General features: G+C 55.2%; 1 protein-coding gene across 3 annotated transcripts in view; it reads right to left on the minus strand.

The window, feature by feature from the left end:
• Window positions 1–1,007: 1,007 nt before the first annotated feature.
• Window positions 1,008–21,698, minus strand: part of FCHO1 (FCH and mu domain containing endocytic adaptor 1) — a 28,101-nt gene continuing 7,410 nt past the window's right edge. Inside the window, exons 1-26 of one of the 3 annotated variants that reach the window (XM_028162152.2) lie at window positions 18,597–18,682; window positions 18,418–18,509; window positions 16,975–17,049; window positions 15,693–15,834; window positions 14,354–14,506; window positions 14,009–14,113; window positions 12,851–12,949; window positions 12,662–12,758; window positions 11,524–11,568; window positions 11,331–11,409; window positions 10,569–10,593; window positions 10,120–10,177; window positions 9,459–9,637; window positions 9,352–9,376; window positions 8,926–8,977; window positions 8,269–8,360; window positions 7,599–7,874; window positions 5,620–5,732; window positions 5,423–5,510; window positions 5,159–5,267; window positions 4,286–4,441; window positions 3,836–3,968; window positions 3,195–3,394; window positions 2,490–2,545; window positions 1,812–1,976; window positions 1,008–1,252 (exon numbers count right to left, since the gene is read on the minus strand). In XM_028162152.2, coding sequence (XP_028017953.2) covers window positions 1,233–1,252; window positions 1,812–1,976; window positions 2,490–2,545; window positions 3,195–3,394; window positions 3,836–3,968; window positions 4,286–4,441; window positions 5,159–5,267; window positions 5,423–5,510; window positions 5,620–5,732; window positions 7,599–7,874; window positions 8,269–8,360; window positions 8,926–8,977; window positions 9,352–9,376; window positions 9,459–9,637; window positions 10,120–10,177; window positions 10,569–10,593; window positions 11,331–11,409; window positions 11,524–11,568; window positions 12,662–12,758; window positions 12,851–12,949; window positions 14,009–14,113; window positions 14,354–14,506; window positions 15,693–15,834; window positions 16,975–17,018 — 2,511 coding nt within the window. In that variant the 5' untranslated portion in view covers window positions 17,019–17,049; window positions 18,418–18,509; window positions 18,597–18,682 and the 3' untranslated portion in view covers window positions 1,008–1,232. Of the gene's footprint in view, window positions 1,253–1,811; window positions 1,977–2,489; window positions 2,546–3,194; window positions 3,395–3,835; window positions 3,969–4,285; window positions 4,442–5,158; window positions 5,268–5,422; window positions 5,511–5,619; window positions 5,733–7,598; window positions 7,875–8,268; window positions 8,361–8,925; window positions 8,978–9,351; window positions 9,377–9,458; window positions 9,638–10,119; window positions 10,178–10,568; window positions 10,594–11,330; window positions 11,410–11,519; window positions 11,569–12,661; window positions 12,759–12,850; window positions 12,950–14,008; window positions 14,114–14,353; window positions 14,507–15,692; window positions 15,835–16,974; window positions 17,050–18,417; window positions 18,510–18,596; window positions 18,683–21,698 lie in introns of those variants that run through there. The other 2 variants (XM_057540712.1, XM_057540713.1) reach the window with 2 other exon arrangements.

A 21,698-nucleotide genomic window follows, 5' to 3' on the forward strand; every position in this document is an offset into this window, starting at 1 on the left:
GAGGCACAGCCGGGCCCCGAGCACCCCCCCCCCCCACACACCCTGACTTTGGAAGACAGGGTGGGAGGATCAGAGCACACAGGCCAAATGCTGCTTTCTGCTTCCTGTGCTCCATCTGGCCCTGGCTTGGTCCCTGGAATCTGCATGGTCTTCAGGGTCAGGCACCCAGCATACCCACATGTCCACTGGGACCCAGGACTTTCCATCAAGCTCAGACCTGCTCTCCACCACAGCATGCTGATTACCACACCTGTCCTGGGCCCCCCCTCGGGCTACCCCTTGCCCACCTGCACTTAGGACCACCCTCCACCCCAGGACCCCCAATAAATAAAAGAATACCAGCACTTCTGGGGTGCTTATTCTGTTCCAGGTACTCTTCAAAGTATGTGACCTGTTCACAACCACCCAGTGAGGTGGGTTACAGATGAGGCCCAGGGAGGTCAAGTCACTGTTTCAGTCACGCAGCCACTGGGGGCCAGGCAGGCTCTAAATGCACACCTTTTGACTTCACAGCCTCACGGCTTCTAAGAGCTTTCTCCTGCTCACAGCTGTGTCTCTACAGCCTGGCATACAGTAGGTGCTCAATCAGTGTTTGTGGACTAATTGCTTTCTCACAGAACTCACAACTCATTATCCTTCTGCCTGGCATGCCCATATCCAGCCTGCAAACTCCTACTCAAACCTCAAAGCCCCATTTATAATGCCTTCTGCTTAGGAAGTCTTTCTGGCATCCCCCTCTAGGTTCCTCTAGTCCTTGTTCTCTTCCACCAGCCCACAGGACTGGAGGTGTCCATGGGGCTGGGGGTGTTCACGTCTGGCTTTTTCTCCCCCAGTATCACCCCGCACAGGCTAGGTGGGGGTGGAGGGGTAGGGATAAGGATTATTAAGGATATTAGATTTCTCCCACCCATCCGTCTTTTCTTCCTCTCCTCTCTGGCGATGTGAAGGAAACTTCCTGGAGCAGGAAAAGGCTTGTTATTTATTTTATTAGAAAATAGAGTGTTTATTTAAAGAACATTAAAAGGCCAAGGACCTGCATGAGAGTTGGCATGAGCAGGAGTGGATCTCAGGCTCAACCAGACTGAGCGTTGGGATCCTCTCCATGGAGTCAGGGCCTCAGGGGAGGCCAGGGTGGGGGACCCTCGGGTCTAGCAGGAGGGCAGGGAGCAGTCAGTGAGCACCAGGACGCAGTGCAGAGCTGGGGCCAGTGGTGCTGGTCGGCCTCTGCAGGCTCAGCTCACCAGGTACATCCCTGTGGAGGCAGGGTTGTGAGGGGGGCAGGGGGGGCCCTTGCCCCTACCCTGGGATCCCCCAATCCTCTTCAAAACACCCCTGTAACTCACTGTTCCCACTGCCCCATGGACCCCAGCAGCCCGTTGTGGGGACGGGAGAATGGGGGTGGGGATGGGTTCACCAGAGGGGCTTCTGGCTCCCTGCCTTGGGTTCTTGCAAGGATGCTGGCCAGGGGACACTTCTTTTTTTTTGGCTGCACCCGCGGCACATGGGATCTTAGCTCCCCGACCAGGGATCGAACCCGTGCCCCCTGCAGTGGAAGCTCGGAGTCTTAACCACTGGACCGCCAGGGAAGTCCCGTAGGGGACACGTCTTGATCCCTCTCACTGGGGCCCTGACCACCCCTCTCTCCACCTGTGCCCCCCATCTTGGGTCTCCAGGCCCCAACACCCACCTATCCTTTCCAAACACCCCAAATGCCTCTCCCACCCCCGCACCCTGGCAGAAGCAGGGAGTGGGGCTCGGAGCGTGGCCTGGTCTTGGCTCCGGGGATGCGCAGCGGCAGGGCGAGGGCGTACCTGTGGCGAACCTTCTCTTTACCAGCGACATGCGGTAGCCACTCCCCACCAGCTCCAGGTCCACGCCGGACAGAGTGGCCCCCTCGCTGGTGAACTGAGCAGCCACAGGGCTGGGTGTGCTGGGCCCCGAGCATGGCTCCCAGCTGGCAGACAGGCGGCCAGAGCCTGGGGAGGTCTGAGGTCAGCTGTGTCCCGTCCCCGACCCCAGTCCTGCTGTGACCTGGGCTCCTCCTCAGCCCTGCACCCGAGCCCTTTGATCTGTGGCTCTGTCTGTTCCGTCTGACTTCCTCTTGTGTCCTGCACCCTTTTCCTTTGGCCCCGCGGGGCTGTGTGTGGTTTGCAAAGGAATCCTGCCTCAGGGCCTTTGCACCTCTTGCGCCCACCCCTAGGGATGCCCTCTCCTCCAGCTTTGTCAAAGCCCTTTCAAGCTTTCCTTGATGCCTACACTGCCCTGCTCCTAGCACATCCCCAATCCTCCCCTAGTTTGTTTTTAAAATTTTTTTAGCTGTGTCGCGCAGCTTGCGGGATCTTAGTTAACCAATCAGGGATCGAACCTGCGCCCTCGGCAGTGAAAGTGGAGTCCTAACCACTGGACTGCCAGGGAATTCCCTCTCCCCTCGTTGAAATAAGCCTCTCCCGTTTGAGACCCCCAAGACCTTGGGCACAACCATAACTCACCCCCTGTCTCGGACACATCCGGAAGCTTCCATAGGAGCCGCTTCTCCTCCAGGTTCCTGGCATCAAGAGAAGCTTGGTCCGGTCTCCACCAGAAAGCACATTGGGAGCCCAGGGTCCCAGCTCAGTTGCCTCTTGGCTACATGACCCGAGAAAGCCGGGTCTCCTTCCTGGCCTCAGTTTTCCCATGTGTGAAATGGGGGTGGGGTATGGAGCAGCTGGTTCCTGAAGGCTCTACAGCCTTGCAGCACTTTTAGATGATGCATTCAGCCCTATTAATTTGGCTTCTTGGTGGCAGGTTCTACCTTTTGTACAAAACAAAGGCAACGTTGTGCAGTGACTAAAAGCCAGGGGCCACGAGTGGGTGGCTGGGTTGAAATCCTGGTGTGACCTAGGTAAGTGACTTAGCCTCTGTGTGCCTCAGCTTCCCCTCCATAAGTGGGGATGATGGTGGCCAACCCCTTGAGGGATTGCTAAAAGCCCCGAGCCTGTCAGTGTGTGCAGAACACATGGAACAAGCCTGACATGTGGGAAGCTCTCGGTGTCAGACATCATTATTGCTAGTAATATCACCCTTAGCTCCAAGCAAGGTGAGCCCACAGTGAATGGTCAGGCCTAAGATGGACCCTTCAGTTGGCGTATCAAAGGGAGGTCTGCTAGGTTCTGGGGGCACTGCTGAGCTTCCCCAGGCCTCCCACACGCCCTCACCAGGTGGCAGCCGGCTGCAGGCAGACGTTGGTCACAGGCTCCCCTACGGGCAGCAGGATCTGGACATTGGTGAGTGGCGTGGGCACGGCCGTGGCACCAGGCTGGTAGCTGTACTCCACCGAGACCTGAGTGAGGGTCGCCCCGCACTGCCAGTGGGTGCTCAGCTGCAGAGGCACGGACTGGGGACCGGGGCGGGAGAACTAGGGGAAGGGAGAACAGGAGAGAGGACACGGCTTGAGCCGTCCTGTCCTGTCACACCGCACGCTATTCAGCCACACTGCCCCTGCCATGCCACCCGCCATTCAACCGACCTGACTGCACTGCCTAGGACACCCCAGGGGCTCTTTGTTGATGACAGGCTGTGTTACAACACGTCTCCAGCAGAGGGCAGAAGAGTGCCCCATTCTAACAAAGTCTTGGGGACAGGTGCCAGCTGCCAGGTCCTGGGATCGGACCTCTTCTAATCTGCACGATGGGGCCATCTGCACTAGTGGAGGCCAGGCCCCCCTACACTGCCCACCCCGCCTACAGCTCACCCCACGCTCATTGCTATCAGCTCCCATTTCTGCCGCCTGCTCACCCTCTCCCCACCCATCATCCCCTCCCTGCCCCCTCTGCCCCGCCCCATCCACCTGGCCCACCTGGTACCGCAGCAGCACTACGTTGTAGTAGGAGGCAGCTGGATTCTGTTCTGCCTGACGCTGCAGGGCTTCAGTCAGAGCCGCCATGTTGAGCCAGAAGTCTTTGGTCTCAGGGTCGCTCTGGGAGGGGTCACTGCAGAGACCGGGAATAATCACCCCAACCCTCGGGAGATGCCGTCCCAAGGGCCTCCAGCATCCCACCTACACCAAGGGCTTCCTAAAGATGCAGATTCCCAGGCTAACCTTGGGACCAGTAAAGCATAACTCCCAGGGAAGGGCGAGGGTGGGAAGCAAAAGACGGAAGGAGAGTGAGTTTCAGAGAGGGAGAGCAGCTTGCCCAGGGTCACACAGCAAATCCCGGGAGGCAGAACAGGAAATCAGAGCCGGGGCGCTCCTGGCCCCCACCAGTCCCTGGAACCCCCTAACTTTTCCCCCTTTCCTCAACAGTACCTGAAGAGCAGGTCAGCATTGGGATGGAAGTGCTCAATGGGGGCCGTGTGCACGAGGCGGAAGCTGAGGACCGGTGGGGGTGGGGTTCCGCTGAACACACGCACGATGCCAGCAGGGAAGGTCATGGTCAGCTCCCCAGTTACTCGAGCCAGGCAGCTGGTGGGGGCGGGTGGTGAAGGCACTGGGCATTGGCTCAGGGCTCTGCCTGGCACCTCACACTCCCCTCTCTCCTAGTTTCACGGTAGCCTGTGGCTCACCAGGTCCCTCAGAATCAGCAAGGCTCTGACCATGGCCAGCCTCCCAGCCCGAGCCTCCACCTTTTGTGTCCCTGCCTGGACAGCAATCCAGACACCAGCAAGAATCCACACTGGGCTGAAGGAGACAGGAACACCCCCTTCTCCAGTTCTCTTTTCCCCAGGCCACCAGGAAGCTCAAAGCAAAACATTCCGTTTCGTAACTGTCCTCAGCTTGGGTTTCCGGTCCAATACTCTCCTCCTCTTTGTGGTTTGATCTTAAGGTCTTTTTGGCTGGGCACCGCCCCCAGATTATCCCTGGTCCCTCAACTCACCCTTAACCTGCCCACTCCACGGGCCTGGCCTCTGGTCTTGCTCCCTTCAGTTTGACGCCCACAGCAGCCTCAGAGGAGTTCCTCTAAACCGCGGCTACATCAATGCCTAGCCCTGCTCAAACGCCTTCCATGGTTCCTACACCCCTCAGGATGGGTCTGGTTGTTCAGCTCAGTGTTCGAAGCTGTTCCACGGTAAAGCAGATCATGAAACCCACTTGAAAGCTGTCCCTGCCGGACCTAGATGCACAGCCCCCAGGGAACCCTGTTGCCTATCACCATCTGCACTGTGCCCCACCACTGTGTACCTGGGGTTGTGGCCACGGAAGTAGGCGTGGACATACTCAGTGAAGGCAGTGGCCACGGGCAGGGCATCCTGGGAGCCCAGGACCACAGGGCTTGGGCCCCGGGAGACTCCTGGGGGTGGCAGGGAGGGAACGAGGGACAGGCAGAGTGAGCACCGGCCCCAGGCTCCAGAACCCGCCCTCTGCCGACACGGCCTCCATTGTATCACTAAGCCACACACCCGGACCAGAGAAGGTGAAACTGAGGCCCAGAGAGGACCCACGTACCATGTCCTGCCTGGAATGAGAAGCTGGGCCGTTCTGGGATGGTGCTGGGGGCTGAAGAGCCCAGTGGGGAGGGGCTCAGGGAACGAGACTGGAAGGGAAGAAGACAGGCCGGCCTGTGAACACCCTAGCAGCAGTGCCCCGATGCTGACCCTGGAGGTGACCCCCAGCCCGGCTCCTGCCACCCCCCCTCACCCTACCAGATCCCCGTTGCTGCGCATGAGGGGACACGATGCTTTCCTGGAGCGAGGTCTCCGGGGTGGGGCTGCCAGGCCCTCCCTGGCTGCAAGGTCAGCAGGTACAGGCATCAAGTCTGGGGAATGAGCATAAGAACAGACATGGCTGAGCTGCTGCCTGGGCCTCTCCAACCTCCCCAGGGGAGGAACTCAGCCCCAAACTGGGAGTCGGGCTTATAGGAGGAGACACCCTGATGGTTGGGAGTCCTAGGGCTACAGAGAAGGTGCTGGACAGGACTGTAGACACCATCTGCAACCCTGAGTCTCCCAGACACCAGACTGGTGGCTCAATAAGGGGTGAGCTCCCCATCACTGGGGGTATGCAAGCAAGGGCTGGATGCTCAGGAGGCAGGCACTCTACGGGGGAGTGGGGATTTGGCAGAGGCATTTTACCCGACATTTGGCAGTTCCAAGGGTAGTCTCCCACCCTGGCTTGTGTCTGAGTCACACCCTTCTAAATTAACTAATCATGGTGTAACACCTAGGTTCCCCTCGCTCTCTTGCTTCCCTAATGTCCCTGCTTTACTCCATCTACAAACGCTTACTCGCCTGCCTCCCCTCCTACCTACACCCCAGGCTGTGCCAAGGTTCTCAACAGGGTTGGATCCTTCATGATGCTGGGGCCGCCCTGCATACTGTAGGGTGTTGAACAGCCTCCCTGGCTTCCACCCCTCAGACGTCAGGTATACCCCGCCCCCAAGTGGTGACAATCAAGTGACAGTGGTGACATTGCCAAGTGGCCCCTGAGGGGCATAACTGGCCCAGTTGAGAACCTTAGTTCTACAGTAAAGCGCAGGCAACTTTATCTGTCTACACTCATGGTCTACACTCACTCCCCTGAGCCCTCCCTTGAACCAGCTCCAACCAGGCTCTTTCTTTAACCATGGATGGTACAAAGCCCCCCACCCCCCGCCACCCCGTCACCACTGCTGGGGACCTCATGTGGTCACAGGCCACAGTCCCTCTGACTCAGGCCCCCAGGAGCCAACCAGTAGCCAATCCCCTCCTTCCTCCCCCCGCTAGCCCTGCCCCTGCTCCACCCTGGGCGCTCTCCTACCCTCTCCCTGGGCAGCCTTCCATCCCACTTCAGCTTGATGATGTCTTCATGCAGCTGTCCACAGGGTGCTCCAGCCTGGCCTCCCCCACCCACCTGACACCTGAAGGCCCAGCCTTGACACGCCCCCACCCCAGCTTCTTCCGCCCCATCTTCCCTGCTCTTTCTGCCCTTCCCTCTCCTTTCAGCTGCCCTCAGGCCCTCTGCCTTGATTCCTCTGCTCTCTGGGTCCCGTGACTGTCTGCTGGCCTGCTCCCCACTGTTAGCCCATCACCGCTTACCTGGACTCACCTCCCTGGTCTCTGGCTCTCATCCTTGCCTACCAAGCGGCCAGAGAGCCTGCAATCCGAGCAGGTCCCGCCCCTTCTTCGCTCACAGCCCTCCCTCCTGTGGCTCTGACCCTGCTAGGGGTAAAACTCACATTTCTCCCTGGGACCACCAGCCCCCACCTGATCCCCTCTCCCTGCCGACATCTCCCCCTCCACTCCCTCCTTCTCCCTGTCATCAGTCTGTTCCATCCACACTGGCCTCCGAACTGTTCCTCAAAGGGTCTTGCCTGTTTCCACCCCAGGACCTTTGCACAGGCTGTGCCCGCTGCTGGGAATGCCCTTCCCCCCATGTCCATATGGCTGCGTCCTCACCTCCATCAAATCCCAGCTCAGATGTTCCCTCCTCAGGGAGGCCCTACCCTTCTGAGTCCTCACCAGGCACCTGCCACCTCCTGCCTTGTTAAATATCCATATCACTATTGTCCCTGCAAGGGTGAGGGTTTCTGCCTGCCTGGGTCCCGGCTGTGTCCCCAGCACCCTGTTCAGACCCTGGCCACATTAGGTGCTCAATCCTCCCCCAGGACTCAGATAACTCTCAGATTAGGGGTGGAGGAACTCACCTCCTCCAGCCACAGCCTCCACCCCCCAGGGACCCGGGGATGGTGCAAGGGGCTGTGGTGAGTCTGATGGCAGCACAGGCTGCGTCCCCCTCGACTCTGGGGGCGGCACCCTACAGGTAGGTGGGCTCTGTGGGGTGCCCGGGCGGGGAACCCAGGAATCCGGGGAGGGGCCGGGTGCCGCGTGGGACGGTGAGTCCAGGCCGGAGTCCTCCACGTTCTCGGGCGACGAGGAAGAGAAAGGCGAGGGGCTGGAGGTGAAGCCGAGACTGCTAGAGCCTGGGGGAGGGAAGGGGGCAGCCAGCTCCAGACCCCACTCACACGGAGTCCCGTCCATCCTCCCGCAGGCCACGCCCATGTCGAGGAAGGTCCGCCCCCATTCGATGTCTCCCCCACCCCCCCTCCACCCCAGGGCATGCTCTCTGGCTACTTTCACCTCCACTGATGCCTGCCTATACATTGTCATCCTCACTCCCACGAAGGCCACACCTTCTCGCCGGCTCCGCCCACTCGTGCCATGGCCTCGCCCACCCTCACTTTGACCCACAAAGGACCGCCACGTCCTCCCTCCGGCCTGGCCCACAGTCCTGACTACCGGAGCCTCCTATCCTTGCAGTGGCCCCACCCTTCGTCCTGCTGGCCGCCCACGTCCCCGAAGCCCCACCCCCATCACCTGTGAAATCTTCATGGTCAAAGGCGGACTCTAAGGGAGGCCCAAAGAGGTTCCTGGAAACCTGCTCATCCGATTGCAGCTTCTCTGCACAGCTGGGGACAGGGAATGGACAAGAGGGGTGTTTCCATGCCTCCTCCCACTTCAGGACCTTTGTACTTGCTGTTCTTGGTCTTGAGCTCTGTCCCCCAGATCTCCCTACAGCCCCCTCCTGCTCCTCTTCAGGGCTCAGCTCAAAGTCCTCCCCACCTCCCCTGCTACCCCTCCACCACGGCCCCAACTAAAGTCACCCACTCCTATTCTCCATCACATTGCCTGCTTTAGTTTCTTCACAGCACTCGGAAGCATCGAATATGCTCTAACTTATTTACTGTTTTAAAAATCTGAGCCTCCAGAACGTGACCCTGAGAAGGAGGACCTGTCTTGGTCATTTATCTCCAGAACCCAGAATAGCACAAGTACACATAAGGTGCTCAATAAATGTTCATCAAGTGAATGACTAAGTGGTCCCTCAAAAATGGCACGCCCTTAACTCCCTGCCAGGATAAGAGAAGGGGAGTCAGAGACATGGGGAGGCAGCAGGGGAGGAGGAGAGAGGCAGGGACGGCCCTCACCTGCCCACGCATGTGGGCCCAATGCCCCACCTCCCATGGAACCCACCTGCCAGCCCTTGGGGCAGATCGAGGCCTCTGTAGTTTCCCAGCGGTGTCCCCTGCAAGAGATGTACCTCCTTGAGCCTTTCTGTCGCCAGGCCTGCACTGCTTCCCACTCCACACACCAAGGAGACCAAGGTTTGGAGCTGTCTAGTCAGCTGCCCAAGGTGACCAGCAAATCAGGCAGAGAGGGGTTCGAACCTGAGCCAACTTGTCTCCAGCTTTTGGCTTCTTTCCCAGCCCCAGCGATCCCTTCTGGCTCTCATTTAATTCTCATAATGACCCCATTTTATAAAAGGAGATCAGAGTGGGTAAGCAGCCTGCCCCAAGTTACAGAGCAGAGCTGGAATTCAAACCCACACCCACACTCCAGGCCCAGTCTCCCTTCCACGTGCTCCTCGTCAAACTGAAGACCCCTTAACAGGCTACTCACGTGAAGAATGGCGTTTCATGGTGCCCTGTGGACAAAGGGGTGGCATCAGGTCGGTGGCATCCAGCCAGCCCCACCTGCCCCGCACACAGCACCTCCCCACGCCTCACCCCGGGGCCAGGAGGGAGGATAAGGCTGCCGGCTGTGGCCCTGAGCTGTGCCGCGGCTGCCTCGGGGCTGCAGGTTGGGGCCCGGGCCGGGGCGGGCTTGATGTGCACGTAGAATTTGCGGGGCTCCTCATCATCGAAATCGGAGTCGCTGGACGAGAAGCGGGAGGGCTCCGCTGTGCGTGCACTGCAGTCAAGGGGCCAAGCGGATTCCAACACCGGGTTTCCCTCCAGTCAGCCCTCAAATCCATCTCTTCCTGCTCACATCCCTTCGAGGCGCTGCACAATTCCATCTCTCACCACTTGCCACCCTTGCCTCGACACCATGTATTTGCCATTCTCCTCCCCCCACAAGTCTTCATACAAGCATGCCCTGTCCTAACTAGTAAACTCCTATTCAGCTGCTAAACCCCAACACCGGTGACCCTCTCCTCCAGGAAGTCCCCTTGGCTCCCCCTCTGGGGTAACCAAGCTCCCCCCTCTCCCTCTTGTTCAGCCCTGACCCCGCAGGGCGAGTGTCTGCATTTGAATCTGCTTGGTTCACAACTGGAGGCTCCCCTCAGGATGTACACAGAGAGGGTTGCTAACGGTGGGTGGATCACTGTGGACAGAGCTTTGTCCTTGCTGTGCCAACAACTGCCCCCAGAAGGCGCCAGGAGGATATTGTTCCGGGTCGCATCAGGCCGGACAGTGAAACCTTCTTCATCCACCTCTGGACATGTCTGGGGGGACAAGTGGTGAGTTAGTCTTTCTGGTACCAAACCTCCCATCTCACCCTGCCATGCCCCCCCTCCACCTCTGGGCCCTGACTCAGACCAAGAAACAACCCCAATGGCAATAACGATCTTCTCGCAGTTTGTGGGCAGGCTCTTGGAGGAACAGAACATGCCGCAACCTGTCCTGAGGGGCAAATTGAGGCTAAGAGGGGACATCGGTCCCTCCCACGTGGTCCATGGGAGTTTGCAGCCATGGTGGGATTTGAACTTGGTCCCTAAGCTGTGCTACCTCTTGCCCCTTGAGCTCCAGGCTTGGCTTCCAGGCCTGGGTGGGGGGCCAAGGTGGGATGGACCCCTCCCACTTGCAGCCCGGCCTGGCCCCTCCCATGGCACTCACCCCTGAATCGGGCTCCAGGGAATCTCTGGGAATGCAGAAGGAGGTGTCAGTGTCAGCTCCCCCACCTCCTCTGGCCCTCCCCTCCGCCCCCAACACCGGACATGGAACCTGGGGCCAGCCCCTGGGCTGCTATGTTGTCCCAAACTAGCCCTGCAGGTGGTGGGAACTCGGGGCTTGCTTGGGGCCGGGGCGGTGAATTTGGAGTTAGCTGAGCATGGGGTGTTCTCAGTCAACTTGGAAGGGGAGGAACCCTGGAATTAGTCTGAATGTAGGGCTTACCTCGGCAGGGAAATAATGGGGCTAGCCTTGGCAAAGAAAAGAATCCTGGGCTAGCCTGGGCAAGGGTAATCCTGGGCTAGCCAGGGAGACCATGGTCATAGGGAAGAATGTGATACTAGTCTGGGCAGGGAGACTCTTGGCTCGTCTTAACAAAGCAAGAATTGCCAGGCTAGATTAGGTGGGGAAACAGTAAGGCCAGCCTTGACAAAGGGAGAAATCCTGGGCCAGCCGGGGCAGGGGGAACAGGCAGGCCCTGGTCTAGTCTTGGCAAAAGGAGAATTCTGGACTAGCTTGGGCAGTGGTAATATTGAGCCAGTCTGGGACAGAGGAGCTCCTGGCCTAGCCTGGGTAGAGGGACTCCTGGGCTAGCCTGGAATACAATTCTCCTGGGCTACCCTAAGCAGGGGCCTTCTGGGATACCCTGGGCAGGGGGAGGGATCTTGGGTTAGCCTGGGCCAGGGCTGGGTTGGGGGGCTTCCTCACACAGCTGCAGGCGGCTCCCGCTCCCGCCGGCTCAGTCCTGGGAGGCGAAAGGCCTTGGCTCCCCGCAAGCGTTTCATTGCTGAGGACAGATGAGGGGGATGCAGCTGAGCCCTGGGGGGTCCCCCTTCCCATTCAGATCTGCCTCCCTCATCCCTGTGGTCCAGCCTGGGCATCCAGGCCCAGACGTACTTGCCTTCCTGCAGGGCAGTCGCACTGTACGCCTCAAAGTCCAAAGGCCCTGAGACAGAAAAGATTGAGAAACTCAGCTGGGCAGGGAGACTGGGCCTGGCAAGGGTAGCAGTATACCTTTGGCCACACAATGGCACCTGGATTTGAGCTCAAGACCAGTCAGGGTCCAGGGCCTGAGCCAAGATGCTGAACCAGCCCCAGAGATGGTCATGAGTGGGATGGGCCAAGTGTTCTGGTCCTGCCTTGGATGGCTGCCACCTTGGGATGGACTGGAGGGGGCACTGCCTGAGTTATTTCTTCTACTTCCAGCATTTCTGGGTGGAACTTGGGTAGTTCAGGGGATGGACCATAAGTCTGTGAGGTGGGCTGAGCCTCAGGTGCCAGGATGATGACCTGGGACTCTCTCTCAAGGGTGATGCGGAGCCACAGAGGTTATGTGAGCAGGAGCAGGGCATGACAAACCTGGAGCCAGTGAAGGGCAAGAGTGGGGGCCCACACAAGGAGAGGTGGCCTGAGCTGGTGCTGAGCTATAGAGACAGGAGGGAGAAAAGACAGACCCTAGTGGTTGACTAGAGCTAGGGATGTAAATTGTGTAGCAGCATCTACTGAGTGCCTACTCTGTGCCAGGTACACGCTTTGCCCTTTATCTGCATCAAATTACTGAACATTCACAACACCATTAGGTGGGGGTTATTATCATCCCCACTTTACAGATGAGGAAACTGAGACTCAGAGAAGGCAAGACAGATGTCCAAGGTCACACAATGAGTGACAAAGAAAAGACACAAACCCAGATGTGACCCCCAAAACTTTTGCTCTCAATTCTTCCTCAACTCTGTATCTGGACATTTTCAAATTGGTCTTTTGCTCAGCAACCCTCAGTGGCTCCCTTGGGCCCTCAGGGGAAAGTCTGAAAGGCTGAGCTTGGCATTCAAGGCCCCTCTGGTATCCAGGTGTAAGAGATTTACACATAAGATCAGGCAGCAGTTCCTCTTCCTCTGTGGGCTGCTGAGTTAGATTTGTCATCAGCCCATTTTTCTGATGAGGAAAACGAAGCCCAGAGAGGTTCGTTCTCTGCCCTCTTGAGTCCTGTTCCTTCCCTACAGCTCCACAGCCCAACCCCCACAGATGCCCAGACTCACCCGGCTTCTCCTGGCCTGTGCCCTTGCTCTCTGCAAACTTCCTCAGCAGCATCTCCACGCTGATGTTCTCTATGTTCTGCTTAAACTCCTCATGTACCTGGGCCAGGCGGACGGAGTGCGTAATCAGGCAGGGCCAAGGCCCTCTTGCCCAGAACCCCAGCTTCATTCCCCACCCCTGGTCCCACTCACCTGCCCAATCTGCACATGGGTGTCCTCCACTGAGTGAGCATAAGAGCCCAGCAGTGCCTTCATTTGCCGCAGGTGGGTCTCCTCCATGGCTTGGAAGTGCTGAGGCAGGAGGGAAGGGGCAAATGGGAAGGTGGGGCCAGGAGGAGTGGCTATGTGACCCAGCCTGACCAATCAGAATGTTCCAATCCCCTGGCCTCAGTGATTGGTTTGGGGAAGAGCTCTGGGACTTTTGCTGGAACCATGGAAAAAAACACTTTCATACCCTGAGTCAATGTGTTGGTGGATGCATGTGGGGGCTGCTGGTGGCTACTTTGCTACACACACACACACACACACACGCACACACACACACACACACACACACACACATCTGGGAGGGCATGTCTGCCTGGGAGTAAAGCCCTCAGGGAGAAAAACAGACTTGAGAAGCAGAGAGGCACAACTTCCTGCCAATGCCATTTGAGCACCTGGATCCAGCCATACCTGAAGCTCTGCCCCCTGAACTTTTCAGTTCCCTGAGCCTATATGTCTCCTTGTCAGTTTGAATGAAGATTTCTATCACTTGCAACTTTCTATCACTGCAAAATCAGAAAAAAAAAATCTGATTCTTAATCCTGAGATCCCAATCTGCTTTTCAAACATTTGGGTAGACAGAGACCCAGAGAGGCGCAGTGCCTTGCCAAAGGTTGCAGAGCTGGTGAGAGATGGAGGCTGGACCAGGAATCCAGGCTTTTCAGCTACCATGACATGTCAGGAGACTCTTGGCTTCTAAACCCTACACTGTCTTTCTTTAAAAACCTCATCAGTGATAATAAAAATAATAATAGTAATACTTCATAGAGTGGTTTCTGTGCACCTGGTACTAGTCTGAAAACTTCACATATGGTGACTCATTTAATCTTCACAACAATTCTATGAGGCAGGTACTATGACTGCCCCAATTTTACAGGTGGGGAAACTAAGGCACAAAACTGATTTGGTTTTTGAAATAATAATAACAGTAACAATAGCTAACTGGCTCTAGAATTCTACGGCTTTAAGCCTGTGATTCTAAGGCTTCCGGAGTCGAGGGTTTGGAAGGTTCTGGACTTCTGGGGCCCAGAGCATCCTGGGCCCAGGAATGTGTAGGTCTCCAGGGTACAGATGCCTGATTCTTACCAGAGCTGAGTCCAGCATCTTCTGCTCGAAGTCGGCACGGGCTGAGTTGTACTTCTCCACTGAACGCCGCAGGCTCTCTGCTGCCTTCTTGGTCTTGGTCTCTGCCTAGGAGGCACGGGGAGGGGACGGGGTTGAGAGGGTGACACTCAGGGCACTTCCCCCGGCCCCATCCCCCAGCACGTAGACTCCTTGGGGTGCCCAGCATGTATGTGGTTCATGCAGGTTCAATGACCATCGCTCTGTGATATGTTTTCACTCTCCCAGCAGGCAGCTCCGTCACCCCTCGGCAAATTCCTCTGACCTGTGTGGGCCAGCGTGGCTGGGGACCTGCAGCTGTGTGCCCACCTTGTCCATCTCCTTCTGGCTGGTGCTCTCCCTCCGCAGCCGCTCCTGGTCCATGCAACGGTTCAGGTAGTTCTCGCGGGACTTGGGCAGGAGCTGGCTGACGCCTGCAAGGACCTGCACAGCGTCCAGGGTGCCCACCGCTTCCTCTTTGCACTGTGGGGGCGGAGAAGAGCATGCGGGCCACCTGAAGCCACCTGCTGGGGTGCAGGACCTGAGCAGACCCCAGGTGAATGCCGTGAAATTCCCAGCTTCCCAAACTCTGTGGGATTCCAGGTCCTAGAGAATACTTTTTCTGAGTATTCTATGAATTGCAAAAATTTTAACTCTTTAAATAGGTAATATTTACACATAATTCACATTTCAGAAAGTTTTAAGGGATGAGTTCAGGTAAAAAACTCCCATTATTACCATGATACTTCTCCAGAAATAACTGGCACATGGACCATCAAATGTGCCCATTTTTTATGATAAATGGCAACAGTCCATACTGTTAAACTCACTGCTTTTTCCACTTAATAATTCATTCCCAAGATTGTTCCATGTCAGCCTGTAGAAAACCTCCTTGTTCCTCAATTTTTAAAAAACTGTGGTAAAATACATATAACATAAAAGCTGCCATCATAACCATTTTTAACTGTACAGTATGAAGTACTACCAACTCCCTTTTTTAACAGGGGTTAAAAACCACAGACTCAAGACTTCCCTGGCAGTCCAGCGGTCAAGACTCCGCACTTCCACCGCAGGGAGCGCAGGTTCGATCACTGGTCAGGGAACTAGGATCCCGAATGCCGCAAGGTACGGCCAGAAAACAAAACAAAACAAAACAAACAAACAAACAAAACCCCCTGCAGATTCTAGGGAATCTGTAAATGCAAAGCCTTTATGACTCTAGAATTATAAGCTTCAAATATTTTGGGATCCCGAGAGTCTAAGGTCTGGCTCTTCCAGAGTCTAGAAATGTCAAATAACAAGATCTGTAGCTCCTGATGCTCTAGATCAGGGGTCATTTTCACACAGCACAGAATATTCTTCTTTTGATTTTCTTTTTTCAACCACTTAAAAATGGAAAAACTATTCTTAGCTCAAGGGCTGCACAAAAACAGGTGGTGGGCTGGATGTGGCCCGCGGGCTGTAGTTTGCAGATCCCTGCTCTTGAATTTTGAGACTGAAATTCACCAATGCTCAGGTCTGTGAGATTCTGAGTTGGATGTCGTGGAATTAACAGAATTCTCAGAGGCACACACCAGGGGCTGGAGGTTCCAAGGCCCCAGAAGTCCTGGGATCCTGGGAGCCGCTGGCATCCCCCATCCACCAGCCTTGCGGTACCCACAGCACACACCTTCTTGTGTGCCTTAAGCTGTTCCTCGCCGTAGCGGAGCACGTCCTTGATGAGGTCCTGCAGCTTCCGTGTCAGCTCCAGGTGGCAGAGCGCCAGCTTGTCTGAGGAGACTCGGAAGACCTCCCAGAGTGGGGCGAAGGTCCTGGAAACAGGTGGGGGTCACACATCCCGGGCCCAGCAGGCCCAACCCCCCAGGGACCCCCTCATACAGCATGGCTGGCATTGGCTCAGGCATCTAATGTGTGCCGGGCCCTGCTAAGCATGAACACGTATGAATTCATTTAATCCCCACTGCAGTTGTGTGAGGCGGGCCTGTGGCAGATGGGGACACTGAGGCATGGGAGGCTTCATAACTCACCCAAGGGCCCTCGGCAAATGAATATCAGAGCTGGAATTTAAACCCGCAGTCCTCTGTCTGGACTCCAGGCCCCGCCTGATACTCACAGGCAGCTGAGACTCAACCTGCCCAAATCAAGTTTGCGGGCCTTTCGCACCTTGACAGAAGACCCCTCTGGCCTCCCTACTGCCTTCGTTCTCTGCTGCCGCCATTTCGGCCCCCGACAGAACCTTTGCCCCACGGGAGCCACAGGGAACTTTGCAATGCCAACGTAACCGCATCACATCCTGGTTTAAAAGTCACCTGTGTGTTGGGGCCCTGTGGCCCCTTCCCTCTATTTCTCCCCTACTTCATCTCCACTCTGTCCAGGCCCTGCAGCCGTGCCAGCCTCTTTGCTCTTCCTTGAACACATACGGTGCGTTGCTGCCTCAGGGCCTTTGCACTAGCTGAGCCACCTGCCTGGGTCTCTGTCCCGCAGACACCCCCATGGCTGATTCCTTCGCATTATTGAGGTCTTGGCTCCAGAGATAGTGTCCAGCCTCTAATGCTCCTATTTTGTTCTCTTCCTAGCACTCTTCTCCCTGGGAAAGGACTTTGTGCATGTTTGTGGTTAACAACCATCTCGTCACACATCCCAGATGTACACCTATGAACAGGGCATGAAGGTGACTGGAGGCTTTATCTTTCTTGATTGCCCCGGGCCCCCTGGTGCCTTGAACAGTGCCTGGCACACAATATGTGCTCAGTAAATATCCAGTGAATGAATGAATGAACTAGTGAATGAATGAACTATATTCCTCTGTCCAGTGAGCCCCATAAGCAGGGGGATGACTCCCTGTTCCACATATCACAAGCATGAAGAGATGTCCACCCAAGGGCAGGCTCCTGTTGCCCCCCAGCGCCCCACACCCTTGGCCACTCCTGTCCCACCCAGAGCCCACTCACCCCACCGAGGTCCCGTTGCTGGCCAGCTTGGAAAGTTTTGCCATTGCCTTCGAGTAGGTCTCCTCGATGGTGGCCCTGGGTAGGAGGACAAGGCAAGGATGGGGAAGGTTCTGAGCACACTTGGGAAAGGCCCCACACCCCTGGGCCTCAGTTTCCTCATCTCAAACATCTGAGCAGTGGCTCTCCAGGAGAATGATACAGTCCCCTGACAGGGGGAGGTGTTCTGGAAATTCATGGGAGAGGTTTTCATCCTTAAGTAAAACATCAGTAGTAGTAGCAGCAGTAGCAACAGCAGATAAAAAAATTTGTAAGCACATAATATAAATGTTTTATATGCTTTGTCTCATTTAATTGCAGAAGACAAACTCATATTTCCTTTTTCCCTCTAGACAGACACTGCTAAATGCCTACCTAATATCCACTCACATTTTCATCCTAATAGAACCTCAGTTTTGTTTGGGGTAGCAGTGTGCCCAGTTAAAACCAGTTACCCATTGGGGTATTTTTTGATAGAGGCACCCATGGGGTAGCATAAGCAACAGTGGATGGACCCAGGGTCTGAAGGCCCATAAAATAAAGAGTGGCCCCTGTCCTGTATGGCTGCGACAGGTCCTACATGACAGCCACAAAGAGAAAAACCTGGTTAATAATCCTTTGGACTTTCTGTCCAGATTTTTTTTTTTAATTTTTATTTATTTATTTATGGCTGTGTTGGGTCTTCGTTTCTGTGCGAGGGCTTTCTCTAGTTGTGGCGAGTGGGGGCCACTCTTCATCGCAGTGCGCGGGCCTCTCACTATCGCGGCCTCTCTTGTTGGGAGCACAGGCTCCAGACGCGCAGGCTCAGTAGTTGTGGCTCACGGGCCTAGTTGCTCCGCAGCATGTGGGATCTTCCCAGACCAGGGCTCGAACCCATGTCCCCTGCATTAGCAGGCAGATTCTCAACCACTGCGCCACCAGGGAAGCCCTCTGCCCAGATTTAACAGGCGTTCAGCTGCTGAGAAGCTGGGGAGCAGAGGCTGCCTTGCAATTTGAGCTTATTATGTTTTCTCAGACGTCGGAGCATTGACATGCTGAGATGTAGATTATTTCATCATATGTGATTTTTCTTTTATCATACTCAGGGCCCGAGACTGAGTTTTCAAAATTCTCCTTGTAAGTAGGTCGTATTAGCGTCTCTTCAGGGGGAGGCGTTAGAACCTGGTGATTGTCACTTAAGATGGGGCATGTGGCTGATAGTGTTGAGAACCGTTGGTTTGGAGGGTCTTCAAGCCCATTTGGTTCCTGAAGACCCCAGGGGCCTGGATCCTTTCTGGCAGGGTGTGGTGTGGTGGGAGGATGGAATGGGCAAGGGAAAAGGGGGCACCAGGGTTGGGGCACAAGATGAGCATGGCTGTGTGGACTGTGGGACATGGCCATGGGGTGGGTGGGGCTTGGGGACCTCACCTCTCCCGGATGAAGTCTGCCAGCTCCTTGGTGGAGATGGGCCCCTGCTTCACGCTGTGGTACAGGACCTCAAAGCCATGGTTCTTCTCTCCCTGCAGGAAATGGGGGTGGAGATTGAGAAAGGGGATGGAGAGGACATCAAGGTTACCTAGCAACAGGGGCTGGGCTGAGGAGCTAACCAGAAGAAGTCCATCCTTTGGTTGTAGGGATTGGTTCAGGCCTGAGCCAATCAGCCTGTTGCACTTCCCCCTGGTCACAAGGATTGGTTCATGGGCCTTAATTTGGTCCAATCAGAAAGAAGCCTGGGTGAATTCCCTGGAGGTCCAGTGGTTAGGACTCTGCGCTTCCACTTCAGGGAGGCTGGGTTCCAACCCTGGTCAAGGAACTAAGATCCCACAAGCCATGAGGCGTGACAAATAAATAAATAAATAAACAAAATTTTAAAATAAATAAAATAAAAATTAAAAAAAAGAAAGAATCCTGGGATTTTTCTCCCATAGTTGAGGGAGAGACATTCTCATTCACTGGTTGCCTCTCTCTGTCACTATCTTTCTGTCTTTGTGTGTGTGTGTATCCCTGCCTCTGTTTGTTCCTTTCTCTATCAGTCTCTTCCCCTGTTTTTCTCTCTACCTTTCCATAAATGATTATGTGGTCACAGGAGATACTGGAAACCAAGTGGAAACCATGAACTTTGGAAAGAAGCTGAACCTGAGAGGGTCTGAATAAAAAGTGTGTTGAGTAGAGTTGCTGGATCAAACCAAACCTGAAAGCCACACTACTGCACAACTTTTCAATTTTATGAACTAATATGACCCCTGTTGCTTAAGTCACTGTAGTTGTGTTTTCTGTTCTCTTCAACATGAAAACTCCCTCTCTGAGAACCCCACAAAGTGGGATGCAGGTCTGACACCTCTCTCAGGACGCAGCAATATCCAGTACAGGGTGGGGCACAGAAAGGGCATTTCAGTTTGTTGAATAGATGGACAAAAGTTATTTTGCTCTTACCTGGGACTGGTGGGAACAGAGCCTCTACCCTGGTGCCTGCTGATGCCTTGCACCAAACCTCTTTCCTCCTAGTTCTGGGGTCACCATGGTGGGAGAGGCCAGGGCTGTGCTGTGTGATCCAGATCAGTCACTGTCTCTCTCTGAACCTGTAGTGGCTCCTCATTAAGATGGGGGCAGGGAGTCACCTACCTCTCATATGGGGATGAAGTAAATACCAAGATGATCCACATCACGGTCCCCTAAAGCCCCAAAGGCAACCCTAGTTTTTGCTAATTCATGGTATTACTTAGTTATCATTTTGCTTTAAGGTTGCTCTTGTTTCTTCTCCAAATATATTGATTTAAAAGGGCAACGCTTACCACTATTCTCTTTTTTCTTTTTTTTTAAAAATTTTTTCTTATTTTTAGGCCACACCACATGACATGTGGGATCTTAGCTCCCCGACCAGGGATCGAATCCATGCCCCCTGCAGTGGAAGTGCGGAGCCTTAACCACTGGACTGTCAGGGAAGTCCCTACCACTATTCTAAGTGGAAAGCCAGGACCCCTTGCCATAATGAAGGGGATGGGAAAAAATGAGGCAACAACTATGTTTTAATGCCAGCCAGATTCTGTCACACGTGAAAGGCAACATGTCTGAACACTGAGCTGTCAGTTAAAAAGGGTGATCAGCTGGGGTCGGAGGGAAGTAGAGATATTTTAGCACCAAATGGGGCCTTGTAATTAGACTGAAAGAGGAAGCTCATGGAGGGATCCAATGTTTTTTTTTTTTTTTTTTAATTAATTATTTATTTATTTCTATTTATGGTTGTGTTGGGTCTTCGTTTCTGTGCGAGGGCTTTCTCTAGTTGTGTCAAGTGGGGGCCACTCTTCATCGCGGTGCGCGGGCCTCTCACTATTGCGGCCTCTCTTGTTGCGGAGCACAGGCTCCAGACGCGCAGGCTCAGTAGTTGTGGCTCACGGGCCCAGTTGCTCCGTGGCATGTGGGATCTTCCCGGTCCAGGGCTCGAACCCGTGTCCCCTGCATTTGCAGGCAGATTCTCAACGACTGCACCACCAGGGAAGCCCCAATGTTATTTAATTCCCAACACAAATCACTAAAGTGATCCCTTTGGGAGCACTTCACAGACCCTCTGGAAATGATGGTTTCCTCCATCGTCCTCCAACCTGAGGGGTTCACCCTCCCAGTTACCTGGAAGCTTGAAGGATAAAGCCAGAAGTCACCACCAGATAGTCCCTCTTGCTGTGCAAATGGAAAAATGGAGGCCAAGACTGGGGAAGACCCAGGACAGCCTCCTGGCCTCGCCAGCAGATAGCAAATGGTGCAGACATGCTGCTCTTTCCCACCACGGTATCTTTGCTGGGGCTGTTACTGTCACCTGGCTCACTAGCCTGCAACTTTTTCGACCCATCCAAATTCTTCCACCTCTCAAGGATCACTGCCAGGCCCTCCTCCTTCAGGAACATTCTTAGACTCTCCTCAGACCCCCACTTCCCTAAACATTCATTGTTGATCCCTCCAGCTCCCCAGGAATATATTTTCTCTCTTCTCATGTCTAGAATTATACTTCTTTTTTTTTTTTTTTAATTTAATTTTATCTTTGGCCTCGGCTTACGGGATCTTAGTTCCCTGACTAGAGACTGAACCTGCACCCTTGGCAGTGAAAGCACGCAGTCCTAACTACTGGACCGCCAGGGAATTCCCTAGAATCGTACTTCCAAGGCTCAAGTGTCAAATCCTCCTTTTATGCACTGGGTCACTCTGAGCCAGTGACTTCACCACTCTGGGTCTCAGTTTCCTCATCTGACAAATGGGGACAATGACAGCACTCACCTCCCAAAGGTCTTGGTGAGATGAGGCTGGTACAAGACACAGGGCCTCCTGCACAGTGCTGAGGGCTCAGCAAACAGCCCCAGCAGGCCCCTGCCCACCCTGCCCAGGGGATCCTCGGGTGAGGCTGCACCAGGCACCGCCGCCCAGGCCAGCATCTGGAGCTGACTCACAGCCAACTGCTGGCCCGTTTCCCAGACCTGGCAAAGCCCCCAGCAGTGTCTGGCTCCCTCGGGCTGGGCTGGCAGCCGAGGGTCCTGGGAGGGGCTGTCTCGGGCCTGTGTCTTCTTTCAGAACCTCTGGACTCCAATCTTGCTCCCACGCCAGCCCCAGAGAGATCTTTCTAATACAGCTTGATCACGTCCCTCTCCTGCTCACACTTCCCCCGTGGCTCCCCAGTGCCGTCCATGCCTCCAGACCTGACTTGGTCCAACAAGACCGGGGCA

The sequence above is a fragment of the Balaenoptera acutorostrata genome, chromosome 2 (assembly GCF_949987535.1).
Source record: "Balaenoptera acutorostrata chromosome 2, mBalAcu1.1, whole genome shotgun sequence".
NCBI lineage: Eukaryota > Metazoa > Chordata > Mammalia > Artiodactyla > Balaenopteridae > Balaenoptera > Balaenoptera acutorostrata.